At 44.3% G+C, this 20688-nt stretch overlaps 1 protein-coding gene across 1 annotated transcript; it reads right to left on the reverse strand.

The window, feature by feature from the left end:
- Nucleotides 1-44: 44 nt before the first annotated feature.
- On the reverse strand, nt 45-16740 carry kansl1a (KAT8 regulatory NSL complex subunit 1a). The gene is made up of 15 exons (XM_067245529.1): nt 16301-16740; nt 12357-13860; nt 6881-7022; nt 6179-6262; nt 5927-6021; nt 5640-5790; nt 4790-4955; nt 4279-4431; nt 3614-3811; nt 3158-3312; nt 2861-2982; nt 2604-2661; nt 2379-2491; nt 2019-2271; nt 45-1754 (listed from the first exon to the last, which is right to left on the reverse strand). The coding sequence occupies exons 2-15, from the start codon at nt 13793-13795 to the stop codon at nt 1545-1547; spliced, it is 3339 nt and encodes a 1112-aa protein (XP_067101630.1). The 5' UTR covers nt 13796-13860; nt 16301-16740; the 3' UTR covers nt 45-1544.
- Between the last annotated feature and the right edge of the window lie 3948 nt (nt 16741-20688).

Consider the following 20688-nt stretch of genomic DNA (forward strand, 5'->3'; position numbering starts at 1 on the left):
TTTCTCTCACTTTGCTGCAATAAAGAGGTGAAAACCTTAGCATGTCAAGTTTAACATAAATGTTTTAATGGTACTATTTACAAAAAACAAGTCTGCTTTTGATTAGGTTTACTGCTGCAATAATGGAACAGGTACATCGACATATCGCTTAACTACAAAAGAAAAAAAATACAGTGATTGAATGACTGTGGCATAAAAACACAGGTGTAAAATTATACAACCATATATTTTGCATAGCAATTAGTTATTCATGGGAGAAATGGCGGTGAGATTTAGACATTGTGGGATGGCAAAAACATGCCTCTTGCAACAGCAGTCTCTTTAGATCAGAATTACCTACTGAGGGGCAAAATGATTCTCAGCATTAGAAATATTCCCTTAAAACTGTAAAACCTGAGGTGTGGGTGGCTTCTAGCAAAGAGTTGCTACATCTTAAACAATTGCAAGAGGACACTTCTTATTCCTGTCAAGTGAAACCAGAAACGGTTTTTTTCAACGTATAAACCTACCAATAATTCACCAGCATGAACCTGTACGCCCAGAATGGATGATGTGGGTAATGGATCCACCACCAGTGTGATTTGAATTTTGAGTTTCAATTTGACTACAATAACATAATATATTGCTGACCATAAAGGCATGTGGGGGGGGGGGGGGGGATACGACAGATAAAGAGTATAATCTTTATTTTTCCTTTAATCTATTGAGCTCCATTTGCTGGGCTATTTTGAGCTGATAAGCATTAGCATTTATTTTTCTTTCTTTTTTCTGCATTCAGAGAAGTGCTCCATCACACTCCTTTCACTCAGTCATCCCACTGGCATATATGACTTGGAGAGAGATGGCTAGGTGTGAGGAGCCTGATTCTAAAGGAATGATTACCATCCAAATAAAAACAAACAAAGCCTAAAGTTTGAACAGACGATACAAAAAAAAAGTGTCAGGAATGAAACAAAACAAAGCAAACCAACACAAATCCTTGGCAGTAAAAGAAGTGCTCTACAATTTCAGTAACCTCTGAGTAAAAGAGGTTACATCCAAAATGTACCTGTTGATTGGGGAAGTATGAGAGGATTTTTTTTTTCTTTTTTTTTTTCTTCTTGTTTTGTTATTCGTCACTCCACTAAAAATGTACATGGGAAGTACAAGCAAACTAGTCAATAGAAAACACCCTTTGGCCATACTTTTGAGTTGTCCGCTACATAGTGTGCTACCAAGTGTGCACGCGACATATGAAACACCACTAAGCCCCATGTACATTATTTAGCCTACTACAGAAATAATTTTGTAACATGTTGTTTTATACTGTTTTTTTTTTTTTTCCAACATTTCATCTTTTTTTTCTTTTCTTCCTGTGACAAAAACAAGTGTTGGGAAAGGCTTCTATTTTCCGTAATATTCACTAAAACTGTGAAAAGTATTAGACTGATGTTTGAATATCAAACAACAGGAACCCTTTTAATATATTCTTCCGGTTTGAGGTTCTGCTTGTTAATGCCAAAGTGGAGAGGTGGGGGGGGGGAGAACCTCGTCCCGTCAGTCATTCATCGGTTGGTGGTGGCCTTCTGTTTAGAGACATCCTCCTCACAAGGCGAGGGGTCCGCCTCCTCAGAGTCCAGTCTGCCATAGCCAGTTACTCGGCAACCGGAGATGCTGCGCACCCTCTGCCTCGTATCGTCGTCGGACTCGACCTCAGGCTCTGGGGCGGGGTCTTCTGACATGGGGAAGTTCCTCAGCTCCCACGGTGCCACCGTCTAGATGGGAGTTTAGAAACGTTATCTCATCAGAAACGTGGGACGTCGAAATATAAAGTGAGGATAAATTGGGTTCATTTCAACCCAGATCGGTCACTTGTGACTCTTTGTGCCCCACCCCCCATAGATTTTTTTTTTGAAGACGCCACAACCAACTAAATCATCCTTACAATTGCATCTATGACGAATTTCTCTAACAATGAAAATCTTCAACCAACACCAATGAATGACACAAAGAAGATTCAAGAGCCGTCCAGGACATACCCTTTCCTCAAAGGTGAAGTCAGGCGTGGAGCAGCGAGTGTCCTCGCTGGAAGGCAGGCGCTGCGAGTCCCGCGAGCACGGTGTGTGAGGGTTGGAGGTGGCGTCGGGGCTGGGCGGGCTCATGGGCGAGGGTGCGTAACTGTAGTCGTGGAGCAGAGGGCAGTGGCCCGGGTCTGGGGAGGCTGGCTGTGGTGTGGGGGGGTTGGTTCCACAGAGCAGAGGGGTGGTCCGCCCGTCGACGGATTTGTATGACCTGGGGAATCAAAGAGGTGTGGGTCTTAGTGGCCAGTGATCCCGGATATACCATTGAACATGGGGCGTGGAACGGGATATTGAGCCCCTAAAAAGGGTGCTGCGTACCTGCTACCCCTCCTCTTTGCCGGGGCCAGGGCCATCCAGGTCCAGCGAGAGCGCTCCTGGTCCTCGCAGGGCTGGTGGAGCTGTGTGAAGGCTGCGTCCGACAGATCCTCCATCTACACGTTGGCACAAAAACGAGGTGTGTTAAAAATAAATAAAAAAGCGTCACCTGGCCCACAACACGCAACAGCGCTAAGCTGCCTAGCTGAAGCAGGGTAAAGACGTTACCTCGTTGTCGTCTTCCTCCTCGGCCATGGGCTGGGAGAAAACGTCGGCTTCACGCCAACTGGAAATCGAAAGTAAAAAAAACAAAAACGTGAGCGTTCTGAGAAGTGTCAGCGTCGTACAAATCACTCATTCATACAATCATGCTCAGCTTGCTAGCGTTAGCGCCGTGTCTACCACCATGACAGTGGTTCGAACATCTCTCCGCCCCGCTACTGATCATCGGGGCCTAGTGGAGGCATGGTGGTCAGGATGGTCACCTGGGTGTGATGATCTCTTTGTACTGCAGCTTCTCCACGCGGGTCGTGGCAGCCACGGACATGGGGATCACGATGTTGTTGATGTCGAAGGAGCTCTCTCCTCGCCTCCTCTTGATGGGTTGCTAGAGGAAGACAGTCACACAAACCGGTTCAGTCAGCAGGCACACCGATGCTTTTTACACATCCTTGACAATAAATCCTTTTGAAAAAGAACGGCACGTCCCGGTAATTAAATACTAATATCAGATGACTGAGGGGAAAGATATATTGCAGAAAGTCTGCAGAAGAGGTGCATACAGGTGTGTTGGGGACACTCTGGCTGTTGGGGCCCAGGGGGGTGTTGCTCTCGGAGGAGGTGGATAGCTGGCGGGTCAGGGGGCTGTGAATGGAGGAGTGCAGGCTGGCTAGCGATGAGCAGGGGCTCCCAGAGTCCAGGAACAGCTTCAGAGAGGCTGCCCACGAGAGAGAGATCACTCATTAAAATCCCACAGTCTCCAGTGCGTACAACCAAACTAAGCCAGATTGCTGTAGCTTGTGTATCCTCACATTGTGTGTCCATTGCGTTAATTCTAAAGTACATTTCCGCTATACAGATTTAGCAATAAACAAATATGACCAAACCAATGAGGAAGTAACCACAAAACATTTGAATAGATCACTCCCCCCACCACTCACTAACGACTAATGTTCTTGCAGTTAAAAATAAATAAATAATATCACGTCTCAGTCTAAAAAAGGTTTTAGGTGACTCACAGTCACTCTTGTCCAGCGATTGCTCGCGGAACCTCTTTCGACTGTAGCTCTTGTCGTAAGGCGTTGCGGGAGACGAGAGGGCCTGGAGGCGATCGACCTTACAGTGGCTCTGACCCTCCAGGCGGGCCGCGCCGCCCACACCGCTGTCTAGCTGTTGCCTCTGCGGCTTCTCCGTCCGGCCCTTGTAGTGACCTAGCCCTGTGGAGAGACGACGGTGAGGGCCTCTGTCATGGGTAGGCGGGTGGGCGCTTCATCTGTGTTATCCGAGTATTACATGTGATATCCTGATACGGCATGATATTCTGGTGTGCCTGTGTGTGTGTCGCGATACTGAAAGAACAGCTTAAGCTGCCAGAACCCTGCAGGTCCTTCAGATTGAGTTGGATTGAAAGTGCTTTCATCAAATAAGCCAAGGAGAAAGGCCCGCCTCGCCAATTGGCTGGAACAGAATTGTTGGAACAAAGTGATTGTAGGAAAGTAGCGGGCCGCTCCAATTTTGGAATGGACAATTCTACTGGCACTGAGCTGTCTGTGTTGCTAAATAACTAATTAGCTTACTGCTCTTTAGGGGGCTCAAAATTAAATAAATAAAAATAATCTTACCCATTGTACCTTTATTTCTATTGAAAGCTTGCAAATGGGCATGCCTATGCATGTGTACTTACTGACTGCCATGAGCGAGTTGGAGAACTTGTGCTTGTCTTTGGAGGAGAGTTTGTGTTTGAGGGCGAGCTTCTTCAAGGGCTTGCTCCGCTCCAGGGCCTTGCTCGGCCACTGGCTCTTCAGCACCTGCTGCAGACGCAAGCCTACACACACGTCTGAGGACGAGGTAGACAAGCACATGTAAAGAAGGGAGCAACAAGCCGTTTAGATGATGCAGATAATTTGGAAAACGATTCAACATCAAAACAAAACCTTGACGGACAATACTGTATTTTTTTATTTATTTTTATCAGAATCGTCATATGGAGGAGGGTGGTGGCGATTATCCAAGCTACAAGCCCAAATTTAAGTGAGGAGGAGTAACAAATTCCACGTTGAATTTCCTCCCCAGTAGAGAAACTGGAGCGGGACAGAAAACATACATTTGTAACTTCACCTTCCCCAATCCTTTCTTTTCAGTTCATGAGAAGGACAGGAGAGACGTAGGCACAAACAATATGGCTGGAGGCTCACCGTCAGAGAAGGAGAGGATGGGGTGGACACCAGTGTCCAGACGGGAGAGGCGCTCCAGAGTGGGGAGGTCATACTGGGGGTCTTCCCTGGACGTCGGCCGACCGCCACACGTCACGCAGGCTATGTTCACCCTGCAGGTACACTGTACGCTGTTGCTTCTTTGGGCCTGGAAGGAGGTGAGGACAGCCTCAGGGTTAAAACACAGGACTAGATGTTGGTTTGTTCCAAGATTGCAAGCGAACAAGGTTTACATTCGAGATGAAACTGCATTTCAGGAGAATCTAACTCTAGAATCAATATTCCGTATTGTGCCATACTTCCAAGTGAAAGAGGAGAGGCGGTGCATAACGAGGAATTTGAGTCGACCGTGGTGAACACTCAAAAGACACACAGATGTATCATACTGTTGCTAGCTAGCCAACTACATAATCTTCATGAGAATCTACAGAAGCTCTGTGCAGCTAAATGTTGAAGATTTATGTCATGATATGTTGAAATTGGATGGTACATGCATACGTAAGCACTCGTCATTTCATTTTACAGAAATACATTTTGGGGGGGATTTTTAGAAAACTAAGAAATGCATTCCTGTCTTTTTTGGGTGGCATATATTGTTAAATGAGAGAACATTATAAATCGGGGATGTGATCTAAAAAAGTTTCATTTCAGCTCGACTAAAGGGTTAGATATCTAAACATCAAGTAAGTAAATAAATACAACATATATGATTTATAATGTTGATGATATACTGTACTACAGGGACATCCTGGCCGATGGCAAACCAAGTCTTCTTTTGGCTGATATTCCAGGTATGTGGTAATAAAACTAAAAGATGCATTTGCACACTCACCTGTCCGTTTAGGTTAGGGACAGTGGTGGGGTGAACAAGCCGTCGTCGCTTGCAGCAGAGTAAGGGCCGTGTGCGGGCAGCCACGCAGGAGCTGTCGTAAGGTACGGGTTGGTGTTTGGTGCCAGGCTTCTGGTCTATGCTCTCAGCCACCCTGAATGAAGGACATGTGACAAGTTGTAAGAGCCATTATAAATTCTTTAGGATATGGGGGCCCCCCTTACAATGAAGGGTTTCATTGTAAGTATTCCAATATCAACACAAGGTCTGATAACTGCTGCAGGTCCCACCTATTGATTCCGTTGACTGGCCTTCCGTTCTGACCCCTCCATGGCCCAGGCCCGTGGGTGTTCACCGTGTGCTCCAGACGCTCTGAACCATCACCCTGCCAGGAGGGGAAGAAACCACACAACACAACCTCGAGATTCAAAAAGGTGCCAAAGATCAAATGGTTTAAATGATTTTGAAAACAAAATAGTTTGAATTAATACGAATAAACATGGGCAAAAAAACACAAAAAACCTACAGAGGTGTATTCTTACCTGCGAGCTTACAGGCTCCGCCTTGACTTCCACCCCACCTACAACCAGGGTGCTGGGGGGCAAGCCTCCCAACTCCACAGAGCCCTGAGAAAATCACATCAAACCTTGACTCCAAAGACAAGCCAGTTTTGCTGAAGAAAGCATTTTTACTACCTGTAGTGCTATTTAAATTGTGTGTTGCCAAGTTTTGAAGATATCGGCCATACTCGGCTTGTGGTGTTCAACGCGCCCCAAAAAAGGTTTTGGGGGGAAAAAACTCAACAGCAATATCTATCCCAAACTGCACCCACCTTCTGTCTGACCACACAGTACACGGCTAGTGGGTGGGGTTTGGTAGAACAAGAAATTTCCTACATAAAACTGCTCACAACAAGGTCTAAAGATTATTATGAGTAAACGGGTCAGGATTTCTAGAAGAGACACTGCTGTTGAGTTTTTCAAATGTAGTTTTTGGCACTTTGAGCACCACAAGCTGAGTGCCATCTTGTTCCATCTTTACGGCCGATATTTCCAAACCTCTGCAACACCTACACAATCTAGAAGGATAAATAGCACTGCAGATAAGAGAATGTAAAAATGTTTAGGGGGTGAACTTTCCCTTTTATGTCCTTAAGGTAAGTATGCACAATATAAAAAATTGTGACCTTAGTGTGTATTATTTTTATTACTGTTATAATAAGTGTTCAAGCAACTGACACCGACCTTGCCGGAGCGAATCTGCCGGTAAATGTCTGTCTGCTGCCTGATGCGGTACTCCAGGTCTGATATGTGGGCTTGAAGCCAGTTCCAGTGGCTGATGATGGAGGCCCTTTCCAACGTGTATCGACTCTCTGCCCTCTTCCATCTGAAACACACACACACAATAATGTACCATCACATGCATGACACCCCTCAACACACAATTTCATATTGATCGAAAGAAAATAGGCAACCTGCGGGAGACAACCACATTTGCTTTGAAAAATCAATGCCTGACATTTGCATGTGTGTTCTTTCCAAGCTGGTGTAATGTAAGCTTTAACTAGTTAAACCTTACTGACAATATACTGCCATTTAAAAATACAACACCACAGAGGGAAAAAGCCTGCTCTTATACGATATACCCCAGTACCAACAGGAGACGTAAAACTTCCCCCAAATATAACTATGAAAACACTGAACCACAAAAGGTTTGCCCTACCCCCATTAAAAAGCCAGCAAGTTGGTATGAGGGGATATTGTAAGGAGGCCCGTCTGGTCTAGAAATGCAAGCAAGACTTAAAAAGCAATTTTGGGCTAACGTGGGGGGTTGGGCAATAGTATGGTGCACAAGGATCAGACCAATAGTCTGACACTAAATTGGTTCAGTCTGTGGCAGCCATAACTAAATGTTGTCCTGCGACAGTAGACAGATCCCAAGCTACCTGTTCTGATATGTTGCTGGGATGTCTGATCCCTTTAATCAAGCCACCTTTTCATCTCGAAGTGTCCTTCTGAAGCTAAAAAAAATACAGGGGGAAAAACGTAGCTCACAGGATCCACTGCATTGGGTTGCACCCAGCCTTTCACTTAACTTTGGATTGTGTAGTGATGATATCTGGATGATTTGACATTTAAACAAGCACTGTTGATACATTGCTCACTGGTTAACAGTACCTTTAAAAAAGTTGATCTTAAATGAGATACCAACATTTTAACACTATATACACAAAGAGGTAAAAGATTTAATTAATCAGTAATTCAAAAACATGAAGAACGCCCACACGCAAACTAAAAAAAGCTATGCGGTCACTTGCTCATGTCTATGCTAGTACAGCAAACACAACTGTAGCTACGGTGTGTAGTTTAAGGGCATAGGCACAATGAGTGTGAGGAATCGAGTGTGTGTGTGTGTGTGTGTGTATGAAATCCAGATAAGTTGATATAGATAGCCTCGTCTTCACACACCGTCCTCCCCCTTTCCGGCACAAAGCACCCAACGCTCACGACCTCATTTTCTCCTCGTCAGCACATTCCCAAACATAGCGCTTCTATAGACACAGCATATGCCACACGGTACCACGCACCGATATACCAGAAAGAGAGAGGGTGGGGGGGGGGAACGGTGTCAATACCGACAGCACACCGCCAAAAATTTACATGCTCAATACCCTGCAAAGCCTACAGGCTCAAGACTAGAAGTGGGACGCAAGTTTACCAGAGAAAGTGACCCGCATGGATAGGGTCGTTGTTCTAGCTGCACAGACAGGCAGGTCTTTACACTATTTGCTTCCCTTTGCTGGATTCACTCACTGCTGACTGCTTTGAGGGGGGAAAGGAGCATGCACACACATGGATCCAGACTGGCTGATGCACAATACCACTGGAGCCAGGTCCTACACAACAGCAAATTCAGATTTTCCCAGGATTAAATGCTTTTCAAGTTTTTTTTTTTTTACCGTAACAGTGATAGGGTGAAAAAAAGCTCAAATGTTCAAGTCACTGGCCCACATGTTTACCCACCTCCTTATCCTGGATAACAAAAAGCCATTTCTAATATTTACATAAATATTGGCTCACTAGTCAAAACAATGACATTCCATAGTTTTACATGCAGGCCTTTTCCCTTCCGCCAAGGTTTTTAAAAGTTATTAATTGCCCGTCTTTCTTCTATTTACAATATTTGCAGAAAATTACGTTTTCAAACTCTTGCCAGGGGAACATTTTCAAACACTTGAACACTTAAATCTGTGTTGTCCCTCTGCCGGCTCCAGTGGATGCTTAAGTGACAAAGGGGGTCACAGTTGCTCCGCTAACATTTTCTCACCTGCCCCAGTCATTACTAGCCACCATGTTAACATTAGCCACCGCAGGTGAACCTTGCAAAGTTGTTTTCTCAGCTGAACTTTGCGAATTCCCCTCGCCCAATTCCTTTTCTTACATCTCTTTTTGTTGAAAACTTAAATCGATGGGCTTCCTTTTTAGCAATGTCTTCACGTTAACTTATAGCCTATCATACTGATACTTTTTAGTCGTGACCAGCAGCTCCAGCTTGCTTGAGGATGCTAATAATAGCTAGTTGTGGCTTTTCAGTACTGTTGCAACATCTGTCTCTCTCCCTTCTTTAGCTAAACGCCATCAACATCATGCTTCTTTCTTTCTTTATTTATATCTGTATCTTGGTATGTCTCATTCTAATCATAGCAACCCAAAGCTATACCTGAATGACTTTTGAGAACTAAAGTAACATTTCGTTAATGTTTCCACAAGGCAAAACCAAAAAAAAAAATGAATATAAATTATTTTGTTTCCATTCATGCTAACTTATTTACGATGCACCACAAAAGGCAGTGAAAGTAGACTTCTAAAACAGAAACAAATTACCATCACAACAAAAAACACAGGTATGATTGATGATCAGTGCATACAATCTGAAAACTATTAAGACATGATAGTCTTTTCATTTTTGTTTTCAAAACATTAGAAATGTAATTTGGGTACTACAGACTTGAGAAAGTGGGACAATTTGAATTAGAGCCACAAAAGATAAACAGGAATTATGCAGGCAGGCATGCCAGCCATGAGGATGTTTGATGATTCAGTGCTCCAGTTGGACAAAACATTATCATAAGTCATTAAAATGCAGTGTTTACATTACACTTTCTTTGCACAGAACCTTCTGGGCATGCGCACAAGAAGAAAAAGCTGGCAAGTTAAATATTGCACGCCTTAATCAATAATTGCTGACCTACTTCAAGATTAAGTCACATTTGATTTTTTTTTTGTAACATTTCATCCTCTTGAGCATGCGGGTTTATAATGCAAAGAAATGAAACAGAATATGGGTTACTATACAATATTGATGACTGTCACCAAGTCGAATTGAAAACCAGCAAAGCTTTTTGGCCTCAGATCCTATTCTTCTATAACGTAAGCCAAATGGGTCATCACACCAAACCAGCAGAGTGCGGTTCACCTATTGGTTTCGTGTGTTTTGGGCTTTAGACTGCCTGTAAACTCCTATCTTTAGAGGAAGTGTGAACAGGACCTGGTGCTTGGGAGCTACATGAAGAATAGAGGAAGCTGGTGTGGGGTGTGAGTGGGGGAGAGCTCCAAAAGAGAGCTGCACTGATTACGTAAAGAGAGGGGTTATGTAACGCCATGGGTTCATGTTCGGGGGGAACTCGGCCGAGCTAAACAAATCCAGATGTGTCCAACAGGACGGGAACATTTGCACGCACGCACGCACGCACGCACGCGCGCGCGCGCGCACACACACACACACACACACACACACACACACACACACACACACACACACACACACACACACACACACACACACACACACACACACACACACACACACACACACACACACACACACACACACACACACACACACACACACACACACACACACACACACACACACACACACACACACACACACACACACACACACACACACACACACACACACACACACACACACACACACACACACACACACACACACACACACACACACACACACACACACACACACACACACACACACACACACACACACACACACACACACACACACAGACAGACAGAGAGGAAAAGTCGCAAAGGGAAACACGGCTACTAGACTGCAGAGTAATTCTGATCTATGACACGACATGACTCGGCTAAGTGGTCACCTGATTTCAAAGACAACATTTATAACAGTGAGGTTTTTGAGATGTAATTGCAGGATCAACCTAATTTTAAAGAGTTTATGACTACAGTAAACCTAAAGGCCAGCTAAAAAGTATGTCTCTTAGTTGATATTTAGGTTCCCACGGCACTGAAACACACACACACACACACACAATCTTGGATAGCCACCAATAATTAGATCACTCATTAGAGTTGTAAGAAACAGCATCTAGAACACAGGCTGATGAAATTAATACCGCCAATGTAGGACTTCAAGTTAACCTTCAATTTCTCAACATTGACAATAATGTAAAGCGGGTGTAAGTCAAATACCAGTGGTCTAAAAAACAGACTAAATTTGATAGTAAGCTGTGTGGGTTAAGTAATAACAACTGACCCTGAAAATGAACACAGCTGTCCAACAGTATGCTATATCCTTCCATTGTAAAATGTTAGTACTGTTTCACTGTACCAGAGAACACAATCCCAACATAGTTTTCCATCACCAATACATGAGCACATGAAAATAGGATGTTACAGAGTTTGTCCACCTAACCCTGTCTAAGAATAAGCCTAATATTAAGGATGCGCTAGTACCCCAGCCTTCTCTGTAGCTCTCTGTATGACTGCAAGGATATTTAGGTCAATGGTCCAAAGGCAACGAGAAAGGCTGTAAAATCACCGTTCTAAACTGCTTTTGTTAATCATCTACAAACCCTACACAGGTCAGCAAGTCCATTAATGCTACTGACCCAGCTGGCGATCTATTTTTGCTTTCAAATGTTCTAATGCAGCAATGAGGGGCTTTCAGTACAACAAGGAATAAATCTGCAAGTCTCCGGTAATGTAAACACTGAAGACAGCAAAAACTAAATGTATGAAACTGACACCTTCTGTATGAAACCCCCTACGTTCCCTTGTTTCATTTCAAACCAAAACATCAGTTATTATTTGGGCACCTGCTTGCTTTGCTTCAGCCTTACGAGTACTGTTATTGAGCTTTTACAGTGAATATTTTAAGTGTAGATACTTTCAAAGATGAAGGCTCTCTTATCAACTGGCACATCTCTTCCCCTTACCCTAGAGTTAAACCTAAGCACGGAATGAAATAAGGCATCACTAATTGCGATTAGCACCTGCTGGCTTTGAAAGCAAATAAACAGTAGAGCTGGAAAAGCAGGGACTTTTTTTTGTGGCAAACGAGAGATCCATTGTAAAACCATGATATAATTCTTGTGTGCCACATAAGCGAAAACTATAATCTCACCTCTCCATCTACTACACTCCTATTTTGCTCCCTTCAGACAGATAAACAGATTAGGAAGATTACATGTTTTGCTTGAGGCTGAGGATGAACCTTGGATGCAGTTATTCTGCAGAAGGGAGGCATTGTGAGCCTTTCCTAATTTACGCATAGCTGGATGTCCAAGCGTGTTATACCGCTTTCAGGTTGTTTGGCTGGTTCATAACACCACGACTGGCCATATCCCTAATCCAAACAAAGTCCTAACACTCAGCCAGTGCTGACACTTACATTTTGATGTGTCGCTGCTCAATGTCAACTCTGCTCAGCTCCTCCTCCTCCAGGTCAGAGTCCCCCCCAGAACTGCTCTCCGTCACGTCCGAGTCAAACGCGTGCTCGGATGAACGCAGGTTGGCTGTGCCGCTGAGGTAGAGCCTCTGCAGCTCAGAAGGCATGGAGCCGCTCTTTATGAATCGACCTAGGCTGTCCCCGGGGCTGGAGAAGTGCCGGCCAGTCCTCCAAGAGGTCGTCGAGGAGGCACCAGCCTCCGTTCTGTGGCTGGCATCCGGCGCCCGGCCGAGGGCAGAGTCCAAAAAGCCGCCCAGCTGGTGCTGGAGGTGCCGTTCCACCTGCTTGGCCTGAACCACCTGAAGGCGTTTACGGAGCTGCCACAGGCGGCCCTCGATCTCGCCCTGGCGACTGCCGCTGAGCAGCGTGCGCTCCCTCACCTGGGCATCAAGGCTGCCCAGGGAGGAGGTGGTGGAGGAGAGGGGATGAAACGGGGATGTTGGCAAGCGTGTTGGTGAGCCCTGCTGGACGTTTCCGGAATTCTCCTCATTGGTCACAGACACCTGTGTTGGATTTGTAAGTGTATCCAAACGAGCCACTTCGCGCTCAGAGTCCAACTGCTCATCGGACTGAGCCTTGCAGTGGGAAGAGAGGGAAGGCGTAGTAGAGAGAGGTGACAGCAATTGGAGGTTGTTTCCTTCTGCACTCTGAGAACCCCCTGAGGAATGCTTTTGTTTTAAGTTTCCCTTTAGAAGAACATGCCCAGAAAGGGTGCCCATCAGGGCCTTGGAGTCCAGGGATGGTGCCAGAGGCTGAGAGTCGCTTGCCGAGGCAGAGGGCTTGTTGCCGTTCAACGCCACCATGCATCCAGCGCCGGACATCGCCAATTTCTTGGCGAGCCCGTTGACAGGTGCCATGGACTGGCTCCCGCTGTTAGTGCTGCCGCTCATGAGGCTCTTCAACTGGCCCCCCGAAAGTTCAAAGGTCTGTCGCTTTCTCAACAGGAAATCTCCGCCGTTAAACAGGGAGCTGGGCAGGATACCGTGGCTTTTCAGCACGGACTGTTTAATGAGAACACCTTGCAGTTTAATGGACTCCTTAGTGGAAGGAACAGGTGTCACATCAGAGCACAAGTAAGAGGCCACCAGCGGTTGGAGCTTGCCTAGGGTAGAGGCTGGGGGCACGGAGTCTGGGTGATGGAGCTGCTGTGGCTGCTGCTGCTCCTGGTTCTTGTTACCGCCACAGAAGTCCAGGGAACGTTCTTCGCCGGCAGAGGTCTTGCGCTTGACGGTGGTGCCGTTGCTGTGGATAAGGATGTTGCTGGCGTTGCCGTTGTTCTCTGCGCTGCCCGGTGAGAGGCTGGAGGACGGGGCAGCCAGTTTGAAGCGGATGTGGTGAGCTTCGGCTGGGGCGTCGGTGAGAGCGGGCGCCATCGCAGCCATGCAGTGCAGAGAGACGGGCACCGCAGCCTGCTCCACACCACCCGCTTACTGCCCCACCAGACAGCCTGAGAAAGAGACAGGAAGAGGGTTGGGAGATACATGAAACAAGGTCCGTCATCAATAACACATTTGATAGAGAATGCTGTTATGATTGGGATGAGCTACCACTGTCTTTTCAACAGATCCCATCATTAACCCAATCATTTGACCCGAACTCCCATTTTATGGGACCAACCACCAATAAAAATTACATGGTCTCCATTTATGTATTGACAACACTTTAGACCAGGCCTTTCAGTAAAGCTTGTCTGCTTGATTTCTGCCTGAAAATCTAAAACAGTTTGGAAACGTAAGCAAAATCCACTTGCCTTGAGCAGGACACGTGGAAAGCAATTTAGTCTTAGTAAAGCAAAAATAAAAACAGAGCTAACAAATGCAGTAAAATATCCTATACTCAGCCAGACCATGTTGCTAGGTAAAGAGCAGTTCTGAACCACGACACTTAACAGGATTGTCATTTTATGTGGTAACTGACTGTCTTTGTGCATGCAAGAATTCTGTGGAATGGGGAAAGAAAAAAAATTGTTACTTCACTACAAGCAACAGACAAAATACTTATTCAAAAACAATTCCCAAAGAGGATTTTCAAGCATATACCTCCTTCTGCTGCCTAATTTGATTTAATTGGGAAGAGGGGCACACTCCTTGACCTTGGGGTGAAGGTGACAAACCTACCAACATACCCAACAGGAAATGTAACTGAACATCCAACTACACTCATACCTGTATCAACAAGGTGGCCTTCACAGATTAACCCTCTTCCGGAGCGCTTTAACAAATTCTGTGCCCACTGAATTCAAGGGATGTATGACAAAAGGATGGCAAGACAATGCAAATTATTCAAAACCTACTGCCTTGCATGTGCCCTACTGAGCAGTCACACCAGGGTCATAGAGGCTCATAAGCAAGGAAAGTTGTCCACATAATGGCACAAAACATGTCACAACTTCCCATGTCATTTTAAGTTACATACATGAACACCTCATAACTTGGATTCAATGATTTGTAGCCTTAATTGTAATGATGTAACGTTTTTGACTGGCAATCAAAAAGGCCAACGTAGAATGTATGTGTCACTCCAGAGGAATACTCATTCATGTATTTAAATTCTAGGAGAAATCAGAAAATGAAAAATACGTTCTGCTGCTTGTATCATCTGTCACGCTAGATGAATAAGTGGTTCAGTATTTCACCGCAGTTTCTGGTGAGCGCGCACAACGCCATGTTGGTATTTCTGAGGGAGATTATGCAATCCAATCCATCCACGTAAAACCGCCCATTCGCTGTGACATATCCACTCTGTGTTCGCATATTATTTTATCGTTCGCATTAACGATATAAATCATATAGTGTTCCTCTTCGGATTATTTTTTTTATATACACATTTTTTAAACATAAAGTAGACTATCCATTAGCACTGAGTATGTAGGGCAATAATATAAGGCCAAACCTTCTCCAATTTATGAAATGGCATTTATGTTTTCAAATAGAACGAGATCGAGATAGAACGTTTCACTTCAGGACCAACATAAACCACACCACCATACGCTTAGTTGTATATTTTACTGTCAAATGCGTGATAGAATCGGAGTCAAACCCTTCGACATTGGCTAGCTAATGTTGCCCTCACTGCATGCAAATAATGCACCCCAGTGTTGACAAACGTAAGTTTATGAGAGCTGCTACGAAAATAAACATTTTATCCGCCACCGTAATCAGCATATGTTCGACGACAAACGTCAACAGGAAAATGTGTCTAACAATCTGATACCTTAATGTCCAACAATACAATCAATTGGCCAACTAGGAAACGCTAATGCGTTTGCAAAGTACAATTATGCACGTTAGCTAATAAGCCGACAGTATTGTCTATGTGATCTGCAATATATTTGGCCACTGGTTGAACAATCTAGTTCCCCCCAATAGAGATACATTGTCAATCTAATTAGCAAACTGGCTAAAGGTTATTTAGTGCCCTGTTGGCGACGTTGGTTGACAATGTAAACACAAATGTAATAACATTATCATGGGCAAGATAATAGCAGGCAAATGTCTCGATAACCATCGTAGCTAGTACGGCATTCAAGATTATAAACGACTTCGCCCGACATGTGCATCAAGCACAATAACAACTAACGCGAGATAGTTACTGCCAAATATCACATACACACTACAGCCAGTTGGCTGACGTTGTCTAGCTAACATTAGGTAGAATAATTTAGTTAAAAAATTGCAAAAACACAGAGCTGTTAATGATATATGGCCCTATTTTATAAGTAGAGCATTGCATATGTTTCTGGAAACGCTTTGTTTTCTTGTGTTGAAGCTTGCTAGTTTACTGTCCTGATCTGATGATAGTTGGGTGTCAAACGCTCGTCGCTAGCTTTAGTAAGTCATTCCCTTCTTCGATGCTAGCTTGCTAACAAAGAAAAAGGAGGAACCTACCACGTGACGAGTGCACTATCCGAGGGAATTTCGCCTACAATCCCCCGCAGTTTTTGAGGGCAAATGTAAAGTAATATGACCAGAACACGGCAACGGTATACTAATCTTCCATTACTATATCAAAAAATATATAAACTTGGTCAAAACCCCAATATATAGAGCCGGTTTGGTTCGTTCCGGAACCAAGCAATGGGCGAATCAACTAACTACACCTTGCTTGCCTGCTAACGCGGTAGCTCGCCTCGCCGCTGCTATTAATACATGGCAAGGCCAAAAAAATGTCTGTCCTTATCCAAATTACTTCTCACGTAAGTTATTTTACAACAATTCCTTATCCAAAACTCCGTTCGTTGGTTTGCAAATGTCTTTCAAACGCCAGTTTCCTGGGAGGCTTTTTCGCGTTTTAGGGAGAGACGCTCAGAAAATGGCGGCTTAGCTCCTCTCCCTCGGATTTGAGTATGACTCTCTGACAAACATTGAGGTGGTGGTGTTGCTGGTAGGCGGGAGACATTTCTCGTACTCGCCGCTAGAGTGAAGTACAGCTCATAAACTACACGATGGGGATCAAAAAATGACTGAAAAAATGATGATTAAAAGCTGAATACCAAAAATAAAGGACTCAAAACTACGGTGTCATGAATCTGTCTGTTATATTTAGCTACAACAAATGAATATGCAGTGCTCATAATTATCAATAAATGTTCAAAGTATCTTGACACCAATATCAAACCATTTTCAGCAATATATATTCCTGTTCCAAGCTGTTATTGCATTATTCCCCAATATTTTGTGTTCCTTTGTGTAAAAGCAAGAAATGTGTGTAAAAAAAAACGTATACAAAAGGAAATATTTATAATTTGCTAATAATGATCGAAAACCAGACATTCATCAACATGTAAATGCAACTGCAAATAATCTATGAGACAGTAATATATATTTCAACTGCTCAAACCAAGCACCCACCCAACTATGATGTCAAACAACACATTTTAAGGTCAATCATTGGTTGTATGGGAATGTTAAAATTGTGTTCCTGTTTGACTACCTTGTGGGTAGTCTGCAGTGTCTGCTTTTGTATCATACACCATAGGGATGTATATTACTGTGCTAACACAGTGCATGCAGCCTGTTATGTTTAAATACTAGCTTTTAGTGTGTATCTTATGAGCAATAAGTGAATATTGTTAAGTAATAATAAGCAAAGACTTATGAGTAAATGAAGAAAGGTTGCTTGTACCACTAATGGGCAAATCATTCTGTGAATAGAAGCTTTCTGCAACTATATTATTTAGGCTACAATTAATTACAGTCAATAGACTATTAATGGCATACTTGACAGTACTTCAAGTACTGTAATAACATATTATTTACATTTATAATGAGGTGACTGATCATTGCCACAATAAATTAATCTACTGTAACTGTTCACATACCTGGACGGTGTTATCCATTTTTTGCCACTGGATCGCACTGGCAAGTATTGGGTCCAATTTCCGAATGATTTGTCCTTAAGGTTAAGGTAATACATGTTAAATTAGAAAGTGTAATGTCAAACTTCACGTGAAAGTGTCTACAGTTTCCCTCACGTTTCCAAAAACTACTGCAGCAACAGTAATAACAACAACTACCATAACGATCTAACAGTGCCAATATTGGCTAGTACAGTAGATCGTGTATTGTTTAAACACACTGAGATCAGTTATTGAGTAATGAATAGTAGTCTATATTGGGCAACTACCTCCAGTTTTGTAGGAAAATATTGTCTAGCAGCAGTACTGTAGTAGCTAGCTACTCATCATGTTTATCAAGCAACTTGTTTCACAGCTTTGCTAGTCTTAACTACTGCAGCTGGTTAAGAAGTCCAGGCTACATTACAACAGATTACCTGGCGACAGTGCAGTGGATGTGTAGTCGGGGGAGGGGGGGTTCTAACATGGTACAGTGGTACAGTGTTATACTTTTCCCAATCTTTATGTAATTTTTCTACAGACAGTAGTTAACTACGCTAGTTAGCTACTAGCCTAGCTACAACTAGCATTACTATAGTAGTGCTACCGCTGCTGTTGTTGTCAATGATAATGATTACGTTGGAGCTAGTATCCAGCAACGTTAGCTAGCTAGTTATGCTAGCTGGTTTAGCTGGTGGTCGCCAGCACATTAAAACGCATTTAACGTGAAAAAGAATTATTATTCTGTGTATGCAGCCGCTTTTCGTTTTGTGATAGCTGTCACACTCAATAAAACTTGGTGCAAATAATAAGACAAAAATATTGCTTACCTGCTCTTGCACTTCACAAACCGTCAATGGTTAGAGAACAACACGCCTACTTGCGTTGTGATTTGCCTATGGTTACTATCTATTGGCTCTTTGATATGTCCGTAACGTAACAGTTTCCGTACAAAGCGGAACCTGAAGTTGTGTACATTTATTAGGGTATGCATTTAGCAGACGCTTTTATCCAAAGCAACTTCCAGGACAGTGCTTTACAAAAGTGCATAGTGGTGCATTGCGGGCAGCCAAAGCATGATGCATACATTGTGAAAAAACAAATAAGTGCCAAAGGGAAAAACCATAAGAGCATGCAGTTAAACAAGTTACAATTAAACAACATGAACCTCAAAAAGTGCAAGAGTGTACCTGTAGAAAAGCAATCAACAGTAAAATATTTCAAAGCGAGTACAACAATCTAAATCTGTTACAACCAACAAGAGAAATAAGTCTCTCAATAAGAGTCATTGTGATCCTGGAGGAAACTAGCATCAGGTCCAGCAAATTATTCCTAAGTACCGTTGTACTCCTGGAACAAGTGTGTCTTAAGCCTTTTCTTGAAGGTGGGGAGAGTCAGTGTCTCTGATGGAGGTGGGGAGCTGATTCCACCATTGGGAGGTCGAGACAGGAGAAGAGCTTGTGTTGGGACCGGGTGCTCTTATAAGTCCATCTAATGGCAATTACAGTATGCACAAGCCACCTTACCTACATTTACATTTATGTATTTAGCAGACACTTTTATCCAATGCGACTTCCAAGAGAGAGCTTTACAAAAGAGCATAGGTCACTGATCATAACAATGAGATAGCCCCAAACATTGCGAGCAGCCAAAACATGAAGCATATATTGTGGAAAACCAAATAAGTGCCAAAGGGGAAGAACCATAAGAGCATGCAGTTAAACAAGTTACAATTAAACAACATGAACCTCAAAAAGTGCAACAGTGCTACAGTACCTGTAGAAAAGCAATCAACAGTAAAAAAGTAAAATATTTCACAGCGAGTACAAGAATTTGAAACCGTTACAACTAACCAACAAGAGCAACAGGTCTCTCAATACGAGTCAGTGATCCTTGAGGAAACTAACATCAGGTCCAGCCAAGCATTCCTAAGTGCCGTTGTACTCCCGGAACAAGTGCGGGAGCGGGGTAACATGGGAGCGTCTGGGTAGATTGAAGACCAGACGGGCCGCCGCGTTCTGAATCCTCTGGAGAGGACGGGTTGCGCATGCTGGGAGAACGGCGAGCAGCGAGTTGCAGTAGTCCAACTTTGAGAGGACAAGTGCTTGGACTAGCAGCTGGGTGGAATGCTCAGACAGGTATCTCCTGATCTTCCGGATGTTGTAGAGGGTGAATCCACACGACCGGGAGACCGCAGCAATGTGGGCTGTGAGGGAGAGCTCGTCATCCATGGTCACCCCGAGGTTCCTGGCAGAGGATGAAGGAGTCACCGTCGCCAATCCCAGGGTGATTGAGAGATCGTGGGAGATGGAGGGTTTGGCCGGGATGATGAGGAGTTCTGTTTTGGCGAGGTTCAGCTGGAGGTGGTGCTCCGTCATCCAGGCGGAGATGTCTGTGAGGCAGGCCTCGATCCTAGCTGAGATCAGTCGGGGGGAACAACAGGTACAGCTGCGTGTTGTCAGCGTAGCAGTGGTAGGAGAACCCATGGGAGGTGATGATTGGTCCAAGTGAGGTGGTGTAGAGGGAGAAGAGGAGGGGTCCAAGGACGGAGCCCTGTGGGACACCAGTGGAGAGCTGGCGGGGTCCTGACACTTTGCCTCTCCAGGAGACCTGGTAGGATCTTCTCGACAGGTAGGATGAGATCCACTGAAGTGCAGTGCCAGTGATGCCCATTTCTGAACGTCTGGCGAGCAGGATCTGATGGTTAACCGTATCAAACGCTGCAGAAAGGTCCAGCAGAATGATGATGGATGACCTCAAAGCCGATCTGGCAGACTGGAGGGCAGTGGTGACTGACAGGAGGGAAGTTTCTGTGGAGTGGCCAGTCTTGAAGCCCGATTGGTTGGGGTCAAGCAGGTTGTTCTGAGAGAGAAAGTTTGACAGTTGGTTAGATACAGCGCGTTTAATTGTTTTTGAAAAGAAGGGTAGCAGTGATACTGG

This window comes from Osmerus mordax, chromosome 10 (genome assembly GCF_038355195.1).
Source record: "Osmerus mordax isolate fOsmMor3 chromosome 10, fOsmMor3.pri, whole genome shotgun sequence".
Lineage (NCBI taxonomy): Eukaryota > Metazoa > Chordata > Actinopteri > Osmeriformes > Osmeridae > Osmerus > Osmerus mordax.

What these genes read in the sequence shown, in the direction of transcription:
- kansl1a (XM_067245529.1), bottom strand. Translation starts at nt 13,795, where the DNA reads ATGGCTGCGATGGCGCCCGCTCTCACCGACGCCCCAGCCGAAGCTCAC. An exon ending in CATCCTCTCCTTCTCTGACG is followed by an intron (nt 4,432 to 4,789) that starts GTGAGCCTCCAG and finishes CCTCGTCCTCAG; the next exon opens with ACGTGTGTGTAGGCTTGCGT. An exon ending in GCAAAGAGGAGGGGTAGCAG is followed by an intron (nt 2,272 to 2,378) that starts GTACGCAGCACC and finishes TTGATTCCCCAG; the next exon opens with GTCATACAAATCCGTCGACG.